Raw genomic sequence first — 26,734 nt, 5'->3', positions numbered from 1 at the left:
TAAGCACTAAAAAGGCCTTTAATATAGCTAAAATAACTAAAATCACAGGCTTTCATATATCAACAAGAGGCATTACCTGCTACATGGCCAATGTGAGATCAGAGTGGAAGAGTTAGGCTGGGTACACATCAGACGATATGTCGTCCTGTCCCCCAGATTGGAGTGACATATCGTACCCATGATTGCACAACCTTTGCGTTGTCCCATCTTCTGTTCTTCACGTCAGATAGGATGACCCGGTGGCCGTCAGCTGAATGCGGCAAATTAACAATATGCTATATCATTCTGTGTGTACGGGCGACCAATGTATCCAGGCCGTCCTTGTGTACCCGGCCTTTCACAGGTATTGGGCATGTGCAAAGGACATTGAAACTTGTTGTACTGTAGCACATTTGTGTCAGAATCCCCTTGGCTGGCAGTAGTTCTACCACTGTATATTATGAGTAGAGAGACTGACAAGCTGATGAGCGTTGCAGTGTTCTCTGCCAATAGAAGTGCTCTATACATTTTTGGCCATATGGGGTGAACAATACCAGTTACCCCAATACCATGATATGTGTGGCTACAAACTAGTGGCCTGCCGAATGAAATATATGAAAATATATTTGATAGTTTTTGGGCATGTTTATACATGTGGTTAGAATGTGTCCACGGTTAGCTATTGGCCAGTGTTTTGTGATAATCCTATCCTACTAACAGGCCTCAGTGTTATCCTGAAGGTATATGGCTGAGATCTGTGTGCGGCTGAATTGCACAGGGACCTTACTGCTTAGTGTTGGGATAGCCTGTGCGTGTCTCACGGATATATTGGGCCTGATTCTGATTTCCATGCAAAGTGGCTGTATTTCCTGGCAGCCACAGAAGCCTCAACTACTACCTTATGCTATTGATAGAATCTGTAGGGCTAATCCAGGGGTTTAAGCATCTGCTAGCGGAAATCCATGCCACCCATTATTTTACATCATCCACCTCAACTGTCCTCATTCATATTGGCACTTGCACCAGCCCCATGCTAGATGCCAGAGATCCATCAGAAAGAGACTTCCCTTCCGTGTGCACATGACTCACCCAGAGCGTTACATACCTTCCCTTAGCACTCTCATGACATCCCCAGAAGATAGGGCAGTTCCGTTTTGCATTGTTGCTGCCCAGTTGCCTCCCTGAAAGGACCATTTTCACAGAGAGACTGATCTGGGCAGGTTGTGGCTGGCTCAGTAGGACGGACATGCACAAAAATGTGTTTATTAGCTTCTGCGCATGCGCTGTATACAAATACTCGCCACTTACATCCCTGATATGTCAGTCTCCTAATTGGGCTTCTATTTTATTTGTAGAACTAATGTTTATTCCAGATGTAACTTTTTGTTTTGGGGTAAATTGCACAGCTTTTGTGGAGTTAAGTGGGCCTGTAATATAGGCATGGACAGGGCTGAAATTAGGATTTTTGCCACCCAGAGCAAAGCAGTAATTCCCTATAACTTCACTCCTCACTTATCCGTGTCCTGTGTGGTGGCTACTAATCACTGTTCTCCGGCTGTCTGAGGCTGTCTCCACCCTGCTGCCCACACCAGCTGTCATGGCTGCGGGCTCTCGATACCTGCCGTCTCTCACTCTTGCCAGCAGCCAGGATCAGTAGCTGCTATGATGCAGGCTCTGGCTCTGCCCCCTTCTCGACTGCTGGGAAACTGAAGCACCCTAGGGCTGAGAGGAAATCTGGGGCATGTGCCCCCCTAGCCCAACCCTCCCCCACCCCTAGTTACTGCCCTGGCATGAAATCCCTATAACACACCATTGATATATGATCCATTGCCTACTCATTTGTAAGCTCCAATGCCTCTGTTATTTTTACAAATTGTTGGCGGATCTCATAAGAGCCATTGTTTACAAAGCAAGCCTTGGCATTGCCAGGCACAAGTCTTTTTATATTTGAGGTCACGGAATAAGAAGCACTTTTTTTTTTTTTTTTTTTCTTCTTCTTCTTATTTTTTACTTTTAATATAGATTTCCAGGAGAGGTTTTAGTACTGAACGTCATTTTAGAATTGCCACCTTACCAGCAAAAACACCCAATTTAATTAATTTCATCTATTTTAACATAGAGGTTATCAAAGCGCATATCATTCTAGAAGGTATTCCCTTAAAGTTTAGAAATTCGGTTTTAGTGGCTTATCTGTTCTAGGGCCTAATTCAGACCTGATCGCATCTCTGCGGATTTGCAGAGGTTTGCGATCGGATAGTCGCCGCCCAGCCAGAGTGAAAATCCACCCTGTGTATGTCTGCGTACGCCGTGCAAAAAGCTTTGCAAACGCCGGTCAGCTGCAAATCTATTTGCAACTTTCTCGCCATCGAATGATTTTTCCAGACTGTGCGTAGTCCAGGATTTACTCCTACAGTGTGAAAAAAAACAGGCTGATCGGGCCGGAGCTGACACCACACACCCTTCCTGAAAACGCTTGGGAACGCCTGGGTTTTTCCTGACACTCCCAGAAAACGGCCAGTTACCACCCACAAACGTCCGCTTCCTTTCAATCAATCTGTGTGCGCCTAGCGATCAAAAAAGACGCAGGATTTGTAGTTTGGCCTCACACCTGTGCATTACGATCCGTACGCAGGCGCAGTCATTCGATAATCGGATGCTTTGTGATTTCGCACAACAGCGTTCAGGTCTGAATTAGGGCCCTTACTTGTCTGGGGGTGCTGCATTACCTTCCAGTCTCTTACCTTGTAATCCATTGACTGCTTTGTGGTTTAAAGATGCTTCACTCTGTCACTCTTTTACTATCTGCTTTTTAAGAACTGTGGAATTTTTAGTGCCCCTCAGTGAATTTAAGCTATCATGGAAATACAGATGTGGCCACTGTCATATTACCCACGAATGGGTCGCGGATGCGATTGTGCTGTGACTATGGTTATTCATGGCAAAGTGCGTATAGTCGCATGCGGGGCGGGCTAGCCCTGTGCTGGGCGTCCCCCCGCATGCCAGTGTGAATGATCGTAGTTGTGCTAAATTTAGCACAGTTACGATCATCTCTGAATGAGGGCCATAGTTGTCTAGCAAGTTCCATGAATTAGCTGCTTTGCAATTGAATCCGGCCTGTGCCCAGACAGAAACAGCCTCTTATAGGTGGAGGTCTCTGCCTTTAGTAATGTCACACCCTAATATGATCCATGTCCTGTGCTCCCATTTTACTCCAACAGGCACAGCTGTGCTAATTAGTGAGCCCAGCACTATGAGAGAGTAGGCCTCTCTTTCATTACAGCTTTTGTGAAGGAGGGCTGTCCAAAAAGGGACATGGGGCCTAATTCAGACCTGATCGTAGATGTGCGAAAAAAATCTCTGACATGCGGGGGGGACGCCCAGCACGCGGCTAGTCCGCCCCGCATGCCGGGCCCTACCCCCTCCAGAGGTGGGAAAGCATTGCATGGTGGTAATGCTTTCGCACCTGATAAGTAGCTCCCTGCCTACGCAGCCTAGCTGCGTAGGCAGGCGGCTACCCTCATTGGCCATGCAGAATGCAATGCATCCCAAAGCTTGGAGCCGGTGGGTAATGCCATCTTTATGTTGCTTTACCCATTTAAAGCCTATGGGCTTCTCTCTGCAATTCCCCCTGAGATGGATCCCTCACAGCACCCCTCGCAACAGCCACATCACTCTGCACATGCGCAGGAGGACTCCAGGGTCCCAAAAGTCCTTCTAATCCCGTTTCTACATACCGGCGTAACCTACACTGGTACGTACACGATAAGAGGCGGGATGTACCACCAGTAAAGTGCTAAGCACGTGTGTAGATGGATGAAAACATCACACACAATTATCCCGAATCAGAATCCAGCCTTATTTAGCAACAGGTTAAACGTAATTGACTTTTTCTCCTTCGTCCTAGAGGATGCTGGGGACTCCAAAAGGACCATGGGGTATAGACGGGATCTGCAGGAGACATGGGCACTTTAAGACTTTAATGGGCGTGAGCTGGCTCCTCCCTCTATGCCCCTCCTCCAGACCTCAGTTAGATTCTGTGCCCAGAGGAGACTGGGTGCACACTAGGGGAGCTCTACTGAGTTTCTCTAAAAAAGTCTTTTGTTAGGTTTATTATTTTCAGGGAGCACTTCTAGCAACAGGCTCCCTGCTTCGTGGGACTGATGGGAGAGAAGCAGACCTACTTCTGTGAGTTCAAAGGCTCTGCTTCTTAGGCTACTGGACACCATTAGCTCCAGAGGGTCTGATCACTTGGTGCGCCTAGCTGCTCGTTCCCGGAGCCGCTCCCCCGTCCCCCTTACAGAGCCTGAAGAGAGAAGCCGGGTTAGTAGTAGAAGCAAGAAGACTTCAAAGGCGGCAGAAGACTTCAGATCTTCCTGAGGTACCGCGCGGCGGTCGCGCTGCGCGCCATTGCTCCCTCACACAAGCGGCTCTATATGGGTGGGGGGCGCCCTGGGCAGCAATGTATCCTCATTTGAGACTGGCATGAAGGTATACATTGCATAGGCAATGTATACAGACCCCCGCCAGTATAAATAAAAGCAGGAACGAAGCGCGCCGGGTAGGGGGCGGGGCTTCCTCCTTCAGCTCTAACCAGCGCCATTTTCTCCACAGCTTGCTGCAGAAACGCTGCTCCTGGCCCTTCACTGCTGTACACAAGTAACAGGGTGCACGAAAAGAAGGGGGGGGGGGGGGCACAAAATGTTGGTGTTGATTATTTGGTATAAAAGCGCTTACAGGTCTGGGGCATTATTTAATTCCTTCAGACCGGTGAGACGCTGGGTGTGAGCTGGCAAAATCCTTTTCTGTGTCTCTGAAGGACCTTACTGTGGGTCTGTCCCCTATAGCCCAGTGTGTTTGGGTGCGTGTGTGGCGACATGTCTGAGGTTGGAGGCTCTTCCCAGGAGGAGGCTGGTGTGGAGACTGAACAGAATGTGGGAGTGACTCAGTCGGCACTGCCGACTGCTGATTGGGTAGATATGTGGAATGTTTTAAATGCAAGTGTGGCTTTATTGCATAAGAGGTTAGACAAATCTGAGTCTCAGAACCAAGCATGGTGACAATCCATGGGAGATGGTTTGTCACAATCTCTGGCCCCCTCAGGGTCGCAGAAACGTTCATTTACCCAGACAGCAAACACTGATACCGACACGGATTCCGACTCCAGTGTCGATTTATGATGATGCCAAGTTACATCCTAAGGTGGCCAAGAGTATTCAGTACATGATTGTGGCAATTAAAGAGGTGTTACATATCACAGAAGACCCCACTGTCCCTGACACAAGGGTCTCTATGTTTAAGGGAAAGAAACCTGAGGTAATGTTTCCTCCCTCTCATGAACTGAACGCTCTTTTTGAAAAAGCTTGGGAATCCCCTGACAAGAGACTGCAGATTCCCAGGAGGATTGCTATGGCGTATCCTTTTCCCTCGCAGGATAGGTTACGGTAGGAATCCTCACCCACGGTGGACAAAGCTCTGGCGCGTTTGTCCAAAAAGGTGGCGCTACCGTCCCCTGACACGGCGGCCCTAAAGGATCCTGCGGATCGTAAGCAGGAAACTACCTTAAAATCTATTTCTCTTACGTCCTAGAGGATGCTGGGGACTCCGTAAGGACCATGGGGATAGACGGGCTCCGCAGGAGACATGGGCACTTTAAGAAAGACTTTAGATCTGGGTGTGCACTGGCTCCTCCCCCTATGCCCCTCTTCCAGACCTCAGTTTACTGCTGTGCCCAGAGGAGACTGGGTGCTTTTCAGGGAGCTCTCCTGAGCTTTCTGACGGAATGTATATTTGTTAGGTTTTTTATTTTCAGAGAGCCTGCTGGCAACAGACTCCCTGCATCGAGGGACTGAGGGGAGAGAAGCAGACCTACTTCTGTGCGTTTCAAGGCTCTGCTTCTTAGGCTACTGGACACCATTAGCTCCAGAGGGAGTCGGAACACAGGTCTCACCCTGGAGTTCGCCCCGGAGCCGCGCCGCCATCCTCCTCACAGAGCCGGAAGATAGAAGCCAGGTGAGTATGAGAAGAAAAAGAAGACTTCAGAGGCGGCATTGCTCCCATACACCTCACACACGGCAGTCACTGTAAGGTCGCAGGGGGGGCGCCCTGGGCAGCATATAAAACTCTTTTCTGGCAAAAATAATATATATACAGCTGGCCACTGTGTGTATGTGTGTGTGTGTGTGTGTGTGTGTATATGTATGTATGTATATATATATATATATGTGTATATATATATATATATATATGTATATGTGTGTGTGTGTGTGTATATATATATATATACCCCGCCAGTTTTCAGTATATTTGAGCGGGACAGAAGCCCGCCGCCGAGGGGGCGGGGCTTCTCCCTCAGCACTCACCAGCGCCATTATCTCCACATCACAGCGCTGAGAGGAAGCTCCCCGGACTCTCCCCTGCTTAATCCACGGTGAAAGAGGGTTTTGAAGAAGAGGGGGGGCACATAATTGACGCATTTATAAATTACAACAGCGCTACTGGGTAAACATATAATTATATAGTGTTTTTTCCTGGGTCATATAGCGCTGGGGTGTGTGCTGGCATACTCTCTCTCTGTCTCTCCAAAGGGCCTTGTGGGGGAACGGTCTTCAGATAAGAGGATTCCCTGAGTGTGTGGTGTCGGTACGCGTGTGTCGACATGTCTGAGGTAGAAGGTTTTCAGGAGGAGGAAGAGGTAAAAATGAATGAGGTGTCTCCGTCGACAACGCCGACACCTGACTGGATGGATATGTGGAATGTTTTAAATGCACAAAATATTAGACAAAGCTGAAGCTAGGGTACAGTCAGGGACTCAACCCATGCCTGCCCCTATGTCGCAGGGACCTTCGGGGTCTCAAAAGCGCCCACTATCCCAAATTGTTGACACAAATAAAGACACGGATTCTGACTCCAGTGTCGACTACGATGATGCAAAGTTGCAGCCAAAATTGGCTAAATGTATTCGATATATGATTATTGCAATAAAAGATGTTTTGCATATCACAGAGAAACTGCAGATTCCCAAAAGGATTCTTTTGGCGTATCCTTTCCCGCCAACGGACAGGATACAGTGGGAATCCTCCCCTAGGGTGGATAAAGCATTGACACGCTTATCCAAAAAGGTAGCGCTACCATCCCAAGATACGGCTACCCTCAAGGATCCTGTGGACCGCAAGCAGGAGGTTACCTTGAAGTCCATTTACACACATTCTGGTACCTTACTCAGACCGGCGATTGCGTCGGCCTGGGTTTGTAGCGCGGTAGCACCATGGACAGATACCTTATCAGCGGAAATTGAGACCCTAGATAAGGATACCATTTTATTGACCCTAGGGCATATAAAAGATGCTGTCCTATATATGAGAGATGCTCAAAGAGACATTAGTCTACTGGGTTCTAGAATCAACGCTATGTCAATTTCTGCTAGACGAGTCCTATGGACCCGGCAATGGACAGGTGATGCTGACTCAAAGAGGCATATGGAGGTATTACCTTACAAGGGTGAGGAATTGTTTGGAGAAGATCTTTCGGACCTGGTCTCCACAGCTACAGCTGGTAAATCAAATTTTCTGCCTTATATTCCCTCACAGCCTAAGAAAGCGCCACATTATCAAATGCAGTCCTTTCGATCACAAAGAAACAAGAAAGTACGAGGTGTGTCCTTTCTTGCCAGAGGTAAGGGCAGAGGAAAAAAACTGCACAACACAGCTAGTTCCCAGGACCAGAAGTCCTCCCCGGCCTCTACAAAATCCACCGCATGACGCTTGGGCTCCACTGAGGGAGTCCGCCCCAGTGGGGGCATGTCTTCGACTTTTCAGCCACATCTGGGTTCACTCACAGGTGGATCCCTGGGCGATAGAAATTGTCTCCCAGGGTTACAAGCTGGAATTCGAAGAGGTGCCCCCTCGCCGGTTTTTCAAATCGGCCCTACCAGCTTCTCCTCCAGAAAGGGAGATAGTGTTAAATGCAATTCACAAATTGTATCTTCAACAGGTGGTGGTCAAGGTTCTCCTGCTTCAACAAGGAAGGGGATATTAGTCGACCCTGTTTGTAGTCCCGAAACCGGACGGTTCGGTCAGACCCATATTAAATTTAAAATCCCTGAACCTATACTTGAAAAGGTTCAAGTTCAAGATGGAATCGCTAAGAGCGGTCATCGCCAGCCTGGAAGGGGGGAGATTTTATGGTATCTCTGGACATAAAGGATGCATACCTTCATGTTCCCATTTATCCACCTCATCAGGCGTACCTAAGATTTGCGGTACAGGATTGTCATTACCAATTTCAGACGTTGCCGTTTGGTCTTTCCACGGCCCCGAGAATTTTCACCAAGGTAATGGCGGAAATGATGGTGCTCCTGCGAAAGCAAGGTGTCACAATTATCCCATACTTGGACGATCTCCTCATAAAAGCGAGATCAAGAGAGCAGTTGCTGAACAGCGTATCACTTTCACTGAAGGTGTTACAGCAACACGGCTGGATTCTCAATATCCCCAAGTTGCAGTTGGTTCCTACGACTCGTCTGACTTTCTTGGATATGATTCTGGATACGGACCAGAAAAGGGTTTTCTTCCGATAGAAAAGGCCCAGGAACTCATGACTCTGGTCAGGAACCTATTGAAACTAAAACAGTTGTCAGTGCATCACTGCACTCGAGTCCTGGGAAAGATGGTGGCATCATACGAGGCCATTCCCTTCGGCAGGTTCCATGTGAGGATCTTCCAATGGGACCTACTGGACAAGTGGTCCGGGTCACATCTACAGATTCATCAGTTGATCACCCTATCCCCCAGGGCCAGGGTATCTCTCCTGTGGTGGCTGCAGAGTACTCACCTTCTAGAGGGCCGCAGGTTCGGCATTCATGACTGGATCCTGGTGACCACGGATGCGAGTCTCCGAGGTTGGGGAGCAGTCACACAGGGAAAAAATTTCCAAGGTTTTTGGTCAAGTCGGGAGACTTGTCTTCACATCAACATCCTGGAACTAAGGGCCATATACAACGCCCTACGGCAAGCGGAGACCTTACTTCGCGACCAACCAGTTCTGATCCAGTCAGACAACGTCACCGCAGTAGCTTATGTAAACCGCCAAGGCGGCACAAGGAGCAGAGCGGCAATGGCGGAAGCCACCAGAATTCTTCGCGTGGCGGAGAATCATGTAAGCGCACGGTCAGTAGTGTTCATTCCAGGAGTGGACAACTGGGAAGCAGACTTCCTCAGCAGACACGACCTGCGTCCAGGAGAGTGGGGACTTCATCAGGAAGTCTTCGCACAGATTGCAAGTCAGTGGGGACTGCCCCAGATAGACATGATGGCGTCCCGCCTCAACAAAAAGCTACAGAGGTATTGGGCCAGGTCAAGAGACCCTCAGGCAGTAGCTGTAGACGCCCTAGTGACACCGTGGGTGTTCCGGTCGGTCTATGTATTTCCTCCTCTTCCTCTCATACCCAAGGTGTTGAGAATAGTAAGAAAAAGAGGAGTGAGAACAATCCTCATTGTTCCAGATTGGCCACGAAGGACCTGGTATCCGGATCTGCAGGAAATGCTCACAGAAGATCCGTGGCCTCTTCCTCTAAGACAGGACCTGTTGCAACAGGGGCCTTGTCTGTTCCAAGACTTACCGCGGCTGCGTTTGACAGCATGGCGGTTGAACGCCGTATCCTAGCTGAAAAGGGTATTCCGGATGAGGTCATTCCTACGCTGATAAAGGCTAGGAAGGACGTGACAGCTAAGCATTATCACCGTATATGGTAAAAACATGTGTCTTAGTGTGAGGCCAGGAATTCTCCTACGGAAGAATTCCATCTGGGCCGCTTACTTCACTTCCTACAAACTGGAGTGAATTTGGGCCTAAAATTAGGCTCCATTAAGATTCAGATTTCGGCCTTATCCATTTTCTGTCAAAAAGAATTGGCTTCTCTTCCAGAAGTACAGACGTTTGTGAAGGAAGTGCTGCATATTCAGCCTCCTTTTATGCCTCCGGTGGCACCTTGGGACCTTAATGTGGTGTTGAGTTTCCTTAAGTCGCACTGGTTTGAACCACTTAAAACGGTGGAGTTGAAATATCTCACTTGGAAAGTGGTCATGTTGTTAGCCTTGGCTTCCGCTAGGCGAGTGACAGAATTGGCGGCTTTGTCTCATAAAAGCCCCTATCTAGTTTTCCATCTACCCGTCCTCAATTCTTGCCTAAGGTGGTGTCATCTTTTCATATGAACCAACCTATTGTGGTGCCTGTGGCTACGCGAGACTGGGAGGATTCAGAGTCCCTTGATGTAGTCAGGGCTTTGAAAATTTACGTGGCCAGAACGGCTAGAGTCAGATAAACAGAAGCACTGTTTGTCCTATATGCGGCCAACAAGGTTGCCGCCCCTGCTTCAAAGCAGACTATTGCTCGCTGGATCTGTAACACGATTCAGCAGGCGCATTCGACGGCTGGATTGCCGTTACCAAAATCGGTTAAGGCCCATTCCACTAGGAAGGTGGGCTCATCTTGGGCGGCTGCCCGAGGGGTCTCGGCACTGCAACTATGCCGAGCTGCTACTTGGTCGGGTTCAAACACCTTTGCAAAGTTCTATAAGTTTGATACCCTGGCTGAGGAGGACCTCCTGTTTGCTCAATCGGTGCTGCAGAGTCATCCGCACTCTCCCACCCATTTGAGAGCTTTGGTATAATCCCCATGGTCCTTACGGAGTCCCCAGCATCCTCTAGGACGCAAGAGAAAATAAGATTTTAAACCTACCGGTAAATCTTTTTCTCGTAGTCCGTAGAGGATGCTGGGCGCCCGTCCCAAGTGCGGACTACTTCTGCAAGACTTGTATATAGTTATTGCTTACATAAAATCCTATTTTTGTTTCTCTGACGTCCTAGTGGATGTTGGGAACTCCGTAAGGACCATGGGGGGGGGGGTAGCGGCTCCGCAGGAGACTGGGCACAACTAAAGAAAGCTTTAGGTCACCTGGTGTGCACTGGCTCCTCCCACTATGACCCTCCTCCAAGCCCCAGTTAGATTTTGTGCCCGGCCGAGGTTAGATGCACACTAGGGGCTCTCCTGAGCCCTTAGAAAGAAAGTATAGATTTAGGTTTTTTATTTTCAGTGAGACCTGCTGGCAACAGGCTCACTGCAGCAAGGGACTAAGGGGAGAAGAAGCGAACTCGCCTGCTTGCAGCCGGATTGGGCTTCTTAGGCTACTGGACACCATTAGCTCCAGAGGGATCGACCGCAGGCCCAGTCCTTGGTGTTCGGTCCCGGAGCCGCGCCGCCGTCCCCCTTACAGAGCCAGAAGCAAGAAGAGGTCCGGAAAATCGGCGGCAGAAGACATCAGTCTTCACCAAGGTAGCGCACAGCACTGCAGCTGTGCGCCATTGCTCCTCATGTACACCTCACACTCCGGTCGCTGAGGGTGCAGGGCGCTGGGGGGGGGGGCGCCCTGAGCAGCAATATTAACACCTTGGCTGGCAAAAATACCACAATATATAGCCCCAGAGGCTATATATGTGGTAAATACCCCTGCCAGAATCCAGAAAAAAGCGGGAGAAAAGTCCGCAAAAAAGGGGCGGAGCTATCTCCCTCAGACACACTGGCGCCATTTTCTCTTCACAGTGCAGCTGGAAGAAAGCTCCCCAGGCTCTCCCCTGTAGTTTTCAGGCTCAAAGGGTTAAAAAGAGAGGGGGGGCACTAAATTTAGGCGCAATATTATATATACAAGCAGCTATTGGGGAAATTTCACTCAGTTATAGTGTTAATCCCCACATTATATAGCGCTCTGGTGTGTGCTGGCATACTCTCTCTCTGTCTCCCCAAAGGGCTTTGTGGGGTCCTGTCCTCAGTCAGAGCATTCCCTGTGTGTGTGCGGTGTGTCGGTACAGCTGTGTCGACATGTTTAATGAGGAGGCTTATATGGTGACGGAGCAGATGCCGATAAATGTGATGTCGCCCCCTGTGGGGCCGACACCAGAGTGGATGGTTAGGTGAAAGGTATTAACCGACAGTGTCAACTCCTTACATAAAAGGGTGGATGACGTAACAGCTGTGGGACAGCCGGCTTCTCAGTCCGCGCCTGCCCAGGCGTCTCAAAGGCCATCAGGGGCTCAAAAAACGCCCGCTCACTCAGATGGCAGACACAGATGTCGACACGGAGTCTGACTCCAGTGTCGACAAGGTTGAGACATATACACAATCCACTAGGAACATCCGTGACTTAATCCCGGCAATAAAAAATGTGTTACACATTTCTGACATTAACCCAAGTACCACAAAAAAAAAAAAAAAGGGTTTTATGTTTGGGGAGAAAAAGCAGGCAGTGTTTTGTTCCCCCATCAGATGAATGAATGAAGTGTGTGAAAAGCGTGGGTTCCCCCCGATAAGAAACTGGTAATTTCTAAAAAGTTACTGATGGCGTACCTTTCCCGCCAGAGGATAAGTTACGCTGGGAGATATCCCCTAGGGTGGATAAGGCGCTCACACGGTTGTCAAAAAAGGTGGCACTGCCGTTTTAGGAACGGCCACTTTGAAGGTACCTGTTGATAAAAAGCAGGAGGCTATCCTGAAGTCTGTATTTACACACTCAGGTACTAGACTGAGACCTGCAGATCGTGCTGCTGCAGCGTGGTCGGTGTCCCTGTCACACATGAGAACATATTAAAGACGTCGTCTTATATATGAGGGATGCACAGAGGGATATTTTGCCGGCTGGCATCCAAAATGAATGTAATGACCATTCTGTCAGGAGGGTATTAGAGACCTGTCACTGGACAGGTGATGCTGACTTTAAAAGGCGCATAGAGACTCTGCCTTATAAGGGTGAGGAATTATTTGGGGATGGTCTCTGGGACCTCGTATCCATTACCTCAGGTTTCCTCACAGACTAAGAAAGCACTGTATTATCAGGTACAGTCCTTTCGGCTTCAGAAAAGCAAGCGGGTCAAAGGCGCTTCCTTTCTGTACAGAGACATGGGGAGAGGGAAAAAGCTGCACCAGTCAGCCTGTTCCCAGAATCAAAATTCTTCTCTCGCTTCCTCTGAGTCCACAGCTTGACGCGGGTGCTCCACAGGTGTAGCCAGGTACGGTGGGGGGCCGTCTCAAAAATTTCAGCGATCAGTGGGCTCGCTCACAGGTGGATCCCTGTTTCATTCAAGTAGTATTTCAGGGGTACAAGCTGGAATTCGAGATGTCTCCCCCCCGCCGTTTCCTCAAATATGCCTTGCCGACAACTCCCTCAGGCAGGGAGGCTGCGCTAGAGGCAATTAATAAGCTGTATTCCCAGCAGGTAATACTCAAGGTGCCCCTACTTCAACAAGGACGGGGTTACTATTCCACACGGTTTGGGGTACCGAAACCGCATGGTTCGGTGTGACCCATTTTATATTTAAAATCCTTGAACACATACATAAAAAAATTCAAGTTCAAGATGGAATCGCTCAGGGCGGTTATTGCAAGCCTGGACGAGGGGGATTACATGGGATCCCGGGACATCAAGGATGCTTACCTGCATGTCCCCATTTACCATCCTCGCCAGGAGTACCTCAGATTTGTGGTACAGGATTACCATTACCAAGTCCAGACACTGCCGTTTGGACTGTACATGGCACCGAGGGTGTTTACCAAGGTAATGGCCAAAATGATGATACTCCTTCGAAAAAAGGGAGTTTTAATTATCCCGTACTTGGACAATATCCTTATAAGGGCAAGGTCCAAGGAGCAGTTGCTAGTCGGGGTAGCACTATTTTGGAAAGTGCTACAACAGCGCGGTTGGATTCTAAACAGTCCAAAGTCACAGCTGGTTCCTACGACACGCCTACTGTTCCTGGGGATGGTTCTTGACACAGAACAGAAATAAGTGTTTCTCCCGGAGGAGAAAGCCAAGGAACTGTCATCTCTAGTCAGAGACCTCCTGAAGCAAAAACAGGTATCGGTGCATCATTGCACGCGAGTCCTGTGAAAAAATGGTAGCTTCCTACGAAGCAATCCCATTCGGCAGGTTCCATGCAAGAGGGCCGCAGGTTCGGCATACAGGACTAGGTCCTAGTGACCATGGATGCCAGCCTTTGAGGCTGGGGGGCAGTCACACAGGGAAAAAACTTCCAGGGACTTTAGTCAAGTCAAGTGACTTCCCTACACATAAATATTCTGGAACTGAGGGCCATTTACAATGCCCTGAGTCAGGCAAGGCCTCTGCTTCAAAACCAGCCGGTACTGATCCAATCAGACAACATCACGGCAGTCGCCCATGTAAACCAACGGGGCGGCACAAGAAGCAGGATGGCGATGGCAGAAGCCACAAGGATTCTCCCATGGGCGGAAAATCATGTGTTAACACTGTCAGCAGTGTTCATTCCCGGAGTGGACGACTGGGAAGCAGATCTTCTCAGCGGACACGACCTCCACCCGGGAGAGTGGGGATTTCATCCAGAAGTCTTCCAAAGGATTGTACACCATTGGGAAAGGCCACAGGTGGACATGATGGCGTCCCGCCTCAACAAAAAGCTATAAAAGATATTGCGCCAGGTCAAAGGACCCTCAGGCGATAGCTGTGGACGCTCTGGTAACACCGTGGGTGTACCAGTCGGTTTATGTGTTCCTCCCTCTGCCTCTCATACAAAAGGTACTGAGAATAATAGGAAGGCGAGGAGTAAGAACGATACTCGTGGTTCCGGATTGGCCAAGAAGAGCTTGGTACCCAGAACTTCAAGAAATTATATCAGAGGACCCATGGCCTCTGCCGCTCAGACAGGACCTGCGGCAGCAGGGGCCCTGTCTGTTCCAAGACTTACCGTGGCTACGTTTTGACGGCATGGCGGTTGAACGCTGGATCCTAAAGGAAAAGGGCATTCCGGAGGAAGTCATTCCTACGCTGATTCAAGCCAGGAAAGATGTAACTGCAAAACATTATCACCGCATATGGCGAAAATATGTTGCTTGGTGTGAGGCCAAAAAGGCCCCAACAGAGGAATTTCAACTAGATCGATTTCTGCATTTCCTACAAGCAGGAGTGTCTATGGGCCTAAAATTAGGCTCCATTAAGGTACAGATCTCGGCTCTGTCGATTTTCTTCCAAAAAGGACTAGCTTCAGTACCTGAAGTTCAGACATTGTAAAAGGAGTGCTGCATATTCAGCCCCCGGTTGTGCCTCCAGTGGCACCTTGGGTTCTCAAAGTGGTGTTGAGTTTCTTAAAATCACATTGGTGTGAGCCACTAAAAACCGTGGATCTAAAATATCTCACGCGGAAAGTGGTCATGTTATTGGCCTTGGCTTCGGCCAGGCGTGTATCAGAATTGGCGGCTTTGTCATATAAAAGTCCTTTTATCTGATTTTCCATATGGATAGGGCAGAATTGAGGACTCGTCCCCAGTTTCTCCCTAAGGTGATATCAGCTTTTCACTTGAACCAACTATTGTAGTGCCTGCGGCTACTAGGGACTTGGAGGATTCCAAGTTACTGGACGTAGTCAGGCCCTTGAAAAATTATGTTTCCAGGACGGCTAGAGTCAGGAGAACTGACTCGCTGTTTATCCTGTATGCACCCAGCAAACTGGGTGCTCCTGCTTCTAAGCAGACTATTGCTCGCTGGATTTGTAGCACAATTCAGCTGGCGCATTCTGCGGCTGGACTACCGCAGCCAAAATCTGTAAAAGCCCATTCCACAAGGAAGGTGGGCTCATCTTGGGCAGCTGCCCGAGGGGTCTCGGCTTTCCAACTTTGCCGAGCTGCAACTTGGTCAGGGGCAAACACGTTTGCTAAATTCTACAAACTTGATACCCTGGCTGAGGAGGACCTGGAGTTCTCTCATTCGGTGCTGCAGAGTCATCCGCACTCTCCCGCCCGTTTGGGAGCTTTGGTATAATCCCCATGGTCCTTACAGAGTTCCCAGCATCCACTAGGACGTCAGAGAAAATAAGATTTTACTCACCGGTAAATCTATTTCTCGTAGTCCGTAGTGGATGCTGGGCGCCCATCCCAAGTGCGGATTGTCTGCAATACTTGTATATAGTTATTGCCTAACTAAAGGGTTATTGTTGAGCCATCTGTTGAGAGGCTCAGTTAAATTTCATACTGTTAACTGGGTATAGTATCACGAGTTATACGGTGTGATTGGTGTGGCTGGTATGAGTCTTACCCGGGATTCAAAATCCTTCCTTATTGTGTCAGCTCTTCCGGGCACAGTATCCTAACTGAGGTCTGGAGGAGGGTCATAGTCTTAAGCTTTCTTTAGTTGTGCCCAGTCTCCTGCGGAGAGGCTTGGAGGAGGGTCATAGTGGGAGGAGCCAGTGCACACCAGGTGACCTAAAGCTTTCTTTAGTTGTGCCCAGTCTCCTGCGGAGCTGCTACCCCCCCATGGTCCTTACGGAGTTCCCAGCATCCACTACGGACTACGAGAAATAGATTTACCGGTGAGTAAAATCTTATTTTTTCAACCTTGCTAACTACGTATCGGAATGTGTGGAATTATTTGCATTTCCCACAGTGGTTCCAAATACGTTCCTAACATGCAGGACATCCGGATTAACCTGTGTGATTTTTAAAAGTATTCTGAATTTTACCTTGGTGTTAAATGGCCATATGCCTGTACAATTACAGCTTATTCATATAATAGCCACAACCAGTGAAGTTATAACTAATCTGAATTCCTCTAAGAGCTTATACGCTGTAAATGGTTTACTGAAATTAGTTCAGGCTTGTCAAGATAATATGATTGATTACATATGTTGTCCTTTATGTTTGCTAGGGCACATTTTACTTCCATTTACCGCCTGCTTCATCCTTTATCAGTGAACTGAAAATAAATATTAATTGTGCATTTACTTTTTACCGATATTACTATTCTGATTTGAGGGCACGGCTAAGGCTTAGCAGGGCTGTGAGCTGGCAGCCGGCGGATCAGTTACGTGCCCTTGTGTTCCAGGAAGTATTCGCCGTGACTTGGCTCATTATGAAAACGTTTTGTTTATAGAAAAACAGAACTTGACGTAAAAATAACGCCGCAGCCTTTTCTGCAGTACTTGCCAGACGTTCTCACAAGGTCGTGCTCTGCAGCGAACATTGTTGAGAAATTGTATTATGTCTGGCCATTGTTCTCTTACTATAGCTTAGCTAGAGTGGAGCGAAGAGGTTTGTGATTCAGCAAATTATTTTTTGAGACCTTTTTAAAGAGGGAACACAATTTTTTTTAAAATAAATATTTGTATGCTACATAAATATAAATATAAGCTTGGAGTTTGGCACACTGAAATCTCATGTCCTAGTGTCTGCAGACGTCTTAGGGGGTCATTCCGAGTTGTTCGCTCGCAAGCTGCTTTTAGCAGCTTTGCACACGCTAAGCCGCCGCCTACTGGGAGTGAATCTTAGCATATCAAAATTGCGAACGAAAGATTAGCAGAATTGCGAATAGACACTTCTTAGCAGTTTCTGAGTAGCTCCACACTTGGTATCTGCGATCAGTTCAGTGCTTGTCGTTCCTGGTTTGACGTCACAAACACACCCAGCGTTCGCCCAGACACTCCTCCGCTTCTCCAGCCACTCCCGCGTTTTTCCCAGAAACGGTAGCGTTTTTTCACACACTCCCATAAAACGGCCTGTTTCCGCCCAGAAACACCCACTTCCTGTCAATCACACTCCGATCACCAGAACGAAGAAAAAACCACGTAATGCCGTGAGTAAAACTCCAAACTGCGTAGCAAATTTACTTGTCGCAGTGCGGACATTGCGCATGCGCGACTAATCGCTCCGTTGCGAGAAAAAAATAACGAGCGAACAACTCGGAATGACCCCCTTAATGTGTAGCAACCACATGCGTGACACACAAGTCCTTGTCTTCAGTCCTTTGTTAGGAACTTAGCAGTGCCCTGGAGAGAGACACACCTTTCATTTTTCTCATTTGAATAGTCCTTTGGGTGCAGTGTTTGAGGCAGAAGAAAAATGTAACAGATACACCTGTCTTATTGTTCTAGATTCTAGAAGCAGACAAAACAGATGATCTTCATTTGAGCTATTGGTCTATCGTATGTATGTATGTATGTATGTATGTATGTATGTATGTATGTATGTGTATTTGTTCATTGAATCAATAGTGAGAATAGCGCCTCCAAGAGTGTATCATTTACCAATGGATATTTAGCATAGATACATCTTATGCACACAAAAGGGCAGTATTAGATGTCTCATATATGAAAAAAAACTACCAGTAAGTAAAATAAAAAGTAAAAACAATATTCCAAATGGCCTTTTATTACTTTCTCTGGTCACTAAACTTTTGTCAGAGCATGGGGCATATGTATTAGGGTCCGAATTTGCCAGATGATGAGTTGTTGTTTTTTTTTTTTTTTTACTGCGGCATTCATTTACTAGGCAAAATCATGCCTTGTAAATGATTGCCACTTTAAAAAAATCACCTGAGAACGTCTGGTATCCCGCACCTCCGGCAAACTCTAACCCTATTAAATATACCCCCAGGACTTCATAAGTGATCCTAGTGTGGTTTCCCAGAGTGTGAAATCATCCAGTTAAAGCACCAAACATATGTGAAAGATAGAAAGTATATCTCATAGTGTAGTATTTAAGAATTTATTATAGCACAAATATAATCACGTTCCCCGTACATTTTAAAAAGAGTAAAAAAAAAAAGGCTTGTCTGTTGGTCCCAAAACCCATGTGATAACATTGCTGCTGAAGGAGAGAATGCAAGTCACCACAACATGTTTCTTTAACGCGTTTCATCTCTTGTGCTTGTATATAGCCAGATTTCATCAGAAGAATACTTCTAAGTTGCACGTATAGCCCTATATGCACTATGGGCGAGATTCAAATCTCCGTGGATAGCGAACTGAAATGCGCGTAAAGAGACCGTTTGGGTGCCCAAATGGGGCTTTTCATGCTCGCACCCATTACTTTAGTCGGGTTTAGGTGCTTTGCGTGCCTAAACCTGAATGTAATGGGCGCGATCAGCGCGATAAGTGGGGGCATTTGAATATCTCCTCATGATTTCCTGTCCCTTTAGACTGGAGATCGGGGGTGCGATAACATTTGAATCCCCCCCCCCCCCTATGTGTACAAAAGTGATTGGTCACCCCTGGTTTGTAATGCATTGTCGCTTTAACTCTTAGATTATAGAGATGTTCTCTATAACTTTGTGCTTCCTATATTGCAACAAATGAGGAAAAACCTAAGGATTACATTTACCTCTCTAGATAAGTATTTCCACTCTATTGGTCACCAATTCTGCCAACTTTTTCTAGGAAGTCATTAGCGCCATCTTCACACACCCAATCACCTTAATTATTTATTTTTTGGAATTTTTGGGGGGATACTTCCAATAGTGAAGTTAAGAGGTAGCAACGATCTCTAGTGAAGTGCCCAAAAACAACAATTGTTGTTTTTCTGTACCACCTGCTGTTGTCCAGGATCTTGTGGTCAGTTTGCCAAGAAGGGTATCTGCAGTAATCACTGCACGGAGTGAACCTACAAAGTACTGACATCAAAAAAATCTTGTTGATTTATCTGCGGTCAGTGTCCAATCACTTTAGTCAACATACTGTATATACCTACTGTATACAGTATATGACTGTTTTAAGATTTCTACAGTGACTGGTTCATGTTTTGAATTTCCACTTTCCGCGTTCTCCCGTCACTACAACGATGATGCACCACTGGTAGCTGGACAGAAATGCCTGTTACCAATGATTGCTTTATTACTTACTTCATCAGTCTGACATAAGCCATGCACACTTTCTCTACCAGCAGATACAATTGTTACTCCACTTCCCTTATGTATCAATGCTACCCCAAATCTCTGTTATCTCTTTGTATGTCATTTGTGTCTTCTCCTCATTGCTTAGTGCTGCACAATTATGTCTGCATTATATATATATTTTTTATTTTGTTCTTATTGTAAATGAATAGGTTTATTATTGTCTCTACAGTTGCAGAGATGGAGCTGAGCCACACAGAAGTGCCTCTCTATGTAAGTACAACTATTTGTTTTATTTAATACCTAACAATTTAGAGAAAATGTATTAATATATGGCTTTCGTTACAGGTAAGGTAATGTATATGAAAGCTGAATCATTTTTGTACTTGGTTGTCATCTGCCTCCCCTCGAGACCCTAAGATTATATGGGAGAATACCAAACTGCCCATTGAGATGTTAGTGGCAGGTAGTTTACCAAATGCTCTTGAGAGTGATTGCATAATTGTGGCAAAAACGAGTGGGCTGGACCATAGACAATGGAGTAGGCTGGCCTGGGGAAAACCACATTTATAGCAGGTATGAGTCGTGGAGAACCCAATGAGAAACCTCCTATGTGGGGTCAAATAAGACCTTTGCAATATATTAATAAACCATTCCATGTACATAGTAGAGGAGAGCAGCTGACAGGACCTGGTGTGAGCCCGCAATACATCTTCTGGCCCAGGAGCTGTGAGATCTAGACTGCAAGGTTCCCTTAAGACATGGAATGATCAAGAAGGACTTTAAGATGTCTATGGCTCTGGAAAATGCCCCCCCTCCCCTCACCAGTGGTCATTGGAACATTGTTTCTAAGATGTTAAGCCAATCGGCTGGGGGAGAAATGACAGATAAACTACACAATTAAGTGGCCATATAAATTAATGAGAAATGATAGAAATTAATTAGAAAATACAAATGATGGAAATACAAGCTAGCACTTGTAGTGCCACATATTTTTTATCTAATCGTTGTTTCTACGATAATTTAGTTAATATGACCCTAATTTTCAGAAAATTATTATTGCCTGCATCATTTTAAACATTATTGCCATAATAAAATATTCAACGATTTATTATTTTTTGGAGCCCTTAATTGCATATTAATTAGTAACACAGTAACCGAAATGTTCAATGTGGCTCTTTATTATGCTCCATCCAGACAAATAGCTCAGACTACATGTAGTCTGAGCAATCTCTCTGGCCACAGCCATTTTTAATGATTTTTTTGTTGTTGTTGGTTTTCATACTTATCCCCCAAATTACCTTATATTACATCTGGCGACTTTGAATGGAAAATCGCCAGTATTTTGTAATGAATTTTGCCGAAAATTAAGAATGTATTATATTCCCCCATTAGGCTTGTTACATGGGTTTTCACTTTTTGTTTGACGTGCACCATCCTCTAAAAGCTTCAGATTAAAATCCATTAATGTATTTGTGTGAAACAGAGCAGATGTCAAATGAATTGCAGTTTTTAAAACACCATCATCAGCGTTGTTTACAAATGCACAGCGGGCCTGATGCAGCGCATGCCACAAAGTAACAAAGTTCGGTTGCACTACAGTATCAGACTGTCAATGATTGACAGTCTGGTGCCATTTGTGAAGTGGTCGGCGACGGCCTTTTACAAAATGGAGGTATGCCGCGATATTGTTGGGGAGGGACATGGCCAAGTATGGAGTTTTCCTGTAGTCGATGCGGTGGCCGGCTTGCTCAACATCATGGGACATTAAGCCGGCTAATGGTGTCGCAGATAATACGATGTTGCTTCCTAGAACGTAGCTCAGATCTCTTATGCGAGCAGGAGGCGTGATGCTTCCTGTCCATTACCATATTAGTGCCATCACTTCTGCTTCTATGTAAGCAGCTGCAATAACGACTCCAACAATATCTAAAGCAGGCCCAGTGGCGTCATAAGGGGGGTGCGGCCGGCACCCAGGTGTCACCCTCGGAGGGAGTGACGCCAAAATGCCTGCTCCTCTGCAGTGACAGGAGCCAGGTGCTGCAGTGTAAGAGCTCCTGGCTCCTGTCACAGCTGAAGAGACCGTAGAGGAGGACTGTCTCCGAGGGCAGTCCAGCATCTTCGGAGATGCTGGGCACGCCCCCGGAGTGACGATCACGGGATCCCTGTGAGACCATGCCCCCTTTTATATGACCACACCCCTTTTCACTGCGACCGTGCCTCCGACACGCAGGGATGTGCAGGGTGCGCACTGGGTGTCACCCAGTGATGCCTCTGAGCAGGCCCCGAGTGTTTAATACAAAAATTATAATTGAGCAAATACTGTCACACAGAGAGTAAAGTGCCTCTAAAAAATGTGTAAGATTTAACAGTGCTGCAATGCCCTAAAAATTCAACATAAGCAAGCTGGAGAAGCGGCAGCATGAAAGCACCCATGTGGAACCACCCTTACTGGTTTAGTCATTTTTATTTTTATATTACTATTGTTGTTAAACAGGGTGTTCCACTAACATAATTCAGAGTGCAATTCATATCTGAATAGCTGTTACATAAGCATGATTTAAGTATAGTTATTGCTATGTAATAATAGGTAGAAGTCAGACGTGGAACTGTGCAGAGTAGAATTTCCTTGGCTACATTTCAAACAGTTTGATGAAATGCAAACCATCAGGCAGTGCTGTAACTCTATTGCACATTATTTCTGCCACACACAGTGGAGGTAGCCATCTTATGCTGCATATTACAATGTGCTATTACACTCTCTACTGACTTAAAATACTGACCGTGTCTGAGATGTTTTGTTAAAAAGTTATTCTGGGGCTTTTGTATTAAGCAGTGAAAATAGTGGAGAAGTTGCCCATAATAACCAATCAGCCTTGAGGTAGCATTTATCAAGTAAATTCTATAAAAGGATAAGTAAACGCTCATTGGTTGTTATGGCCAACTTCTCCATTGGTTAATTTCTTCACTCTTTTCACTGCTTCATACATCAACCCCTTACTCTTAGAATGTTAGAGTAACCTGTTGAAGTCGCCAATCTCACGTTGCCACTGGGTTCTGGGCTGTAGATTGATAGTAATTAGGTGACAGACTCCCATGGAGGGAATTCAGTTAGCTACGGGGCTTAACTCGCGGCTAATTGCCGCGCCGCAGGTATTTAATGAGCGGGGATCACTCCACATGCGAGTCCCCGCAGTTGGACTGAACTTCACAGCTGCGAGATAAAGACTGCAGAAAAAAAAACCACACAGAAAATCAGGTTCGCGCATGGGAAAAACCCCACTGATTCTGCAGTTTATGCGAATCCTGATTTTTTTTTTTGGGTGTTGGAAATAGACTATTTAATTGAATAGGATTTCCCTGCACTGCAGGGATTTTTGCTGGCAATTAGTCGTGGGGTAAAGCCCGTGGCTAATCAAATACCCCTCCTTATATTCGACATGCAAAAAGTCTACATGGTCAAAAGGTTAACAGGTAAAAGGTAGGCAGTGCTTAAGGTCAACAGGTTCAATAAGTCAGCATGAAAATGGTCATTACACACATGGTCGACAAAAGGTTTTGTTTTTCTTTCATTTTTTTTTCTTTAACTTTTTCATCCTTTACCATCCATATGGACTATGATTGGGAATAGTAACTTGCCCGGAGTGCAGTGAGGCACCTTGCCCGAAGAGTGGGGTCACGTGTGGTAAAACATTGAACATGACACCAGAAAATCTGAAAAGACTTGTGTTGGTATTTTTTGTGTTGGCCATTCCACGTCAACCTTTTGCATGTCGGCCATTTGGGGTCAGTCTATTGACTGTCTATCTTTTCCATGTAGATCTATTGATCCACACCCGTTGCCACTGCCAGTGGGTGTTGCAGTGAAATCTGGGGTCACTATTTTTATTTAGAAGCCAGCAGAGTAACTGCATGCAGTTACTACTCATGTTAATAGTGACAGAGGTATGTATGAAATAGGGTTTATTTACAGCATGTAACCCATACCCATGTTTCACTGAACACTAAAAGACATCAGGTAAGAATAATTGCAGGAATGAGTAGGGAGCATTTTCTAAGTAAGTGCCCATTAACCAACATTCTAATATATCCTTTTAGTTCATTAAGCCAAATCTTGCGTAACATGTAAAGTGAACATACCATTAAATAACTTTGTTCAGTGGAATCCTTTTACATTGAAGTAGAAGTATGGCAGGCATCCAACATTTGTGAGACACTGGCCCGTTGGTGCATGTTTAATGTGGGGAAGTAAAGGCGCCGTTAGTTATACAGACAGCTTTCATATGTTTGGTTGGTACACCGGAATATGGAACTGTTACCCATAACAACCAATCAAATGAAGACTTTCATTTTCTTAATGCTAGTAAAAGAATGATGGTTAAAGCTTAATGGCTTTTCTCTGACGTCCTAGTGGATGCTGGGAACTCCGTAAGGACCATGGGGAATAGCGGCTCCGCAGGAGACTGGGCACAAAAGTAAAGCTTTAGGACTACCTGGTGTGCACTGGCTCCTCCCCCTATGACCCTCCTCCAAGCCTCAGTTAGATTTTTGTGCCCGGCCGAGAAGGGTGCACACTAGGGGCTCTCCTGAGCTTCTTAGTGAAAGTTTAGTTTTAGGTTTTTTATTTTCAGTGAGACCTGCTGGCAACAGGCTCACTGCATCGAGGGACTAAGGGGAGAAGAAGCGAACCTGCCTGCTTGCAGCCAGCTTGGGCTTCTTAGGCTACTGGACACCATTAGCTCCAGAGGGACCGAACACAGGCCCAGCCTCGGAGTCCGGTCCCAGAGCCGCGCCGCCGGCCCCCTTACAGAGCCAGAAGCAAGAAGAGGTCCGGAAAAATCGGCGGCAGAAGACATCAGTCTTCAACAAGGTAGCGCACAGCACTGCAGCTGTGCGCCATTGTTGCTCAGGCACACTTAACACTTCGGTCACTGAGGGTGCAGGGCGCTAGGGGGGGGCGCCCTGAGCAGCAATGTAAACACCTTGGCTGGCGAAAATACACCACATATAACCCCCAGGGCTATATGGATGTATTTTAACCCCTGCCAGAACTCACCAAAAAGCTGGAGAAAAGGCCGCCGAGAAGGGGGCGGAGCCTATCTCCTCAGCACACGGGCGCCATTTTCCATCACAGCTCCGCTGGAAGGACGTCTCCCTGACTCTCCCCCGCAGTCCTGCACTACAGAAAAGGGTAAAAAAGAGAGGGGGGCACTAATTTGGCGCAGTTCTAATAATAACAGCAGCTATAAAGGGAAAAGCAAGTTTTATAGTGGTATTCCTGTCTATATATAGCGCTCTGGTGTGTGCTGGCATACTCTCCCTCTGTCTCCCCAAAGGGCTAGTGGGGTCCTGTCCTCTATCAGAGCATTCCCTGTGTGTGTGCGGTGTCGGTACGATTGTGTCGACATGTTTGAGGAGGAAAATGAGATGGAGACGGAACAATTGCCTATTATAGAGTTGTCACCCCCTAGGGAGTCGACACCTGAGTGGCTGAGCTTATGGAAGGAATTGCGTGACAGTGTCAGTTCTTTACGAAAGACAGTTGACGACATGAGACAGCCGGCTACTCAGCTTGTGCCTGTCCAGGGGTCTCAAACGCCATCAGGGGCTTTAAAACGCCCGTTACCTCAAATGGCAGACACAGACACGGATACTGACTCCAGTGTCGATGATGAGGAGACAAACGTGACTTCCAGTAGGGCCACACGTTACATGATTGCAGCAATGAAAAATGTATTGCATATCTCTGATAATACAAGTACCACTAAAAAGGGTATTATGTTTGGTGAGAAAAAACTGCCTGTAGTTTTTCCTGTATCTGAGGAATCATACCCCTTCCCGCCAGAAGATAGGGCACGTTGGGAAACACCCCCTAGGGTGGATAAAGCGCTCACTCGCTTGTCTAAACAGGTAGCACTACCCTCTCCTGATACGGCCGCCCAAAAGGAACCTGCCGATAGAAAGCAGGAGAATATCCTAAAATGTATATACACTCACACGGGTGTTACACTGCGACCAGCAATCGCCTCAGCCTGGATGTGCAGTGCTGGGGTGGCGTGGTCGGATTCCCTGACTGAAAATATTGATACCCTAGATAGGGACAGTATATTACTGACTATAGAGCATTTGAAAGATGCATTTTTGTATATGCGTGATGCACAGAGGGATATTTGCCGACTGGCATCAAGAGTTAGCGCGCTGTCCATTTCTGCAAGAAGAGGTTTATGGACGCGGCAGTGGTCAGGTGATGCGGATTCTAAAAGGCACATGGAAGTATTGCCTTATAAGGGGGAGGAGTTATTTGGGGTAGGTCTATCAGACCTGGTAGCCACGGCAACTGCTGGAAAATCCACATTTTTACCCCAGGTAGCTTCTCAACCTAAGAAGACGCCGTATTATCAGGCGCAGTCCTTTCGGCCCCATAAGGGCAAGCGGGCAAAAGGCGCCTCATTTCTGCCCCGTGGCAGAGGGAGAGGAAAAAGGCTGCAGCAAACAGCCAGTTCCCAGGAACAAAAGCCCTCTCCCGCCTCCGCAAAGTCCTCAGCATGACGCTGGGGCTTTACAAGCGGACTCAGGCACGGTGGGGGCCCGTCTCAAGGAATTCGAGACGTCTCCCCCTCGCAGTTTCATAAAGTCTGCTTTACCGACGTCTCCCTCAGACAGGGAGGCAGTATTGCAAGCCATTCACAGGCTGTATTCCCAGCAGGTGATAATCAAGGTACCCCTCCTGCAACAGGGAAAGGGGTACTATTCCACACTATTTGTGGTACCGAAGCCGGACGGCTCGGTGAGACCAATTTTAAATCTAAAATCCTTGAACACTTACATACAAAGGTTCAAATTCAAGATGGAGTCACTCAGAGCAGTTATTGCAAACCTGGAAGAAAGGGACTATATGGTCTCTCTGGACATCAAAGATGCTTACCTACATGTCCCAATTTACCCTTCTCCAAGGGTACCTCAGGTTTGTGGTACAGAACTGTCTTTATCAGTTTCAGACGCTGCCGTTTGGATTGTCTACGGCACCCCGGGTCTTTACCAAGGTAATGGCCGAAATGATGATACTCCTTCGAAAGAAGG

At 46.9% G+C, this 26,734-nt stretch overlaps 1 protein-coding gene across 1 annotated transcript in view; it reads left to right on the top strand.

The window, feature by feature from the left end:
- Positions 1-26,734, top strand: part of ARHGEF28 (Rho guanine nucleotide exchange factor 28) — a 418,990-nt gene that overhangs the window by 62,549 nt on the left and 329,707 nt on the right. The window contains exon 2 of the mRNA XM_063963865.1: positions 19,887-19,927. Coding sequence (XP_063819935.1) covers positions 19,895-19,927 — 33 coding nt within the window. The 5' untranslated portion in view covers positions 19,887-19,894. The remainder of the gene's footprint in view (positions 1-19,886; positions 19,928-26,734) is intronic.

The sequence above is a fragment of the Pseudophryne corroboree genome, chromosome 1 (genome assembly GCF_028390025.1).
Source record: "Pseudophryne corroboree isolate aPseCor3 chromosome 1, aPseCor3.hap2, whole genome shotgun sequence".
NCBI classification, from domain to species: domain Eukaryota; kingdom Metazoa; phylum Chordata; class Amphibia; order Anura; family Myobatrachidae; genus Pseudophryne; species Pseudophryne corroboree.
This window is presented reverse-complemented; position numbering and strand designations above follow the sequence as displayed.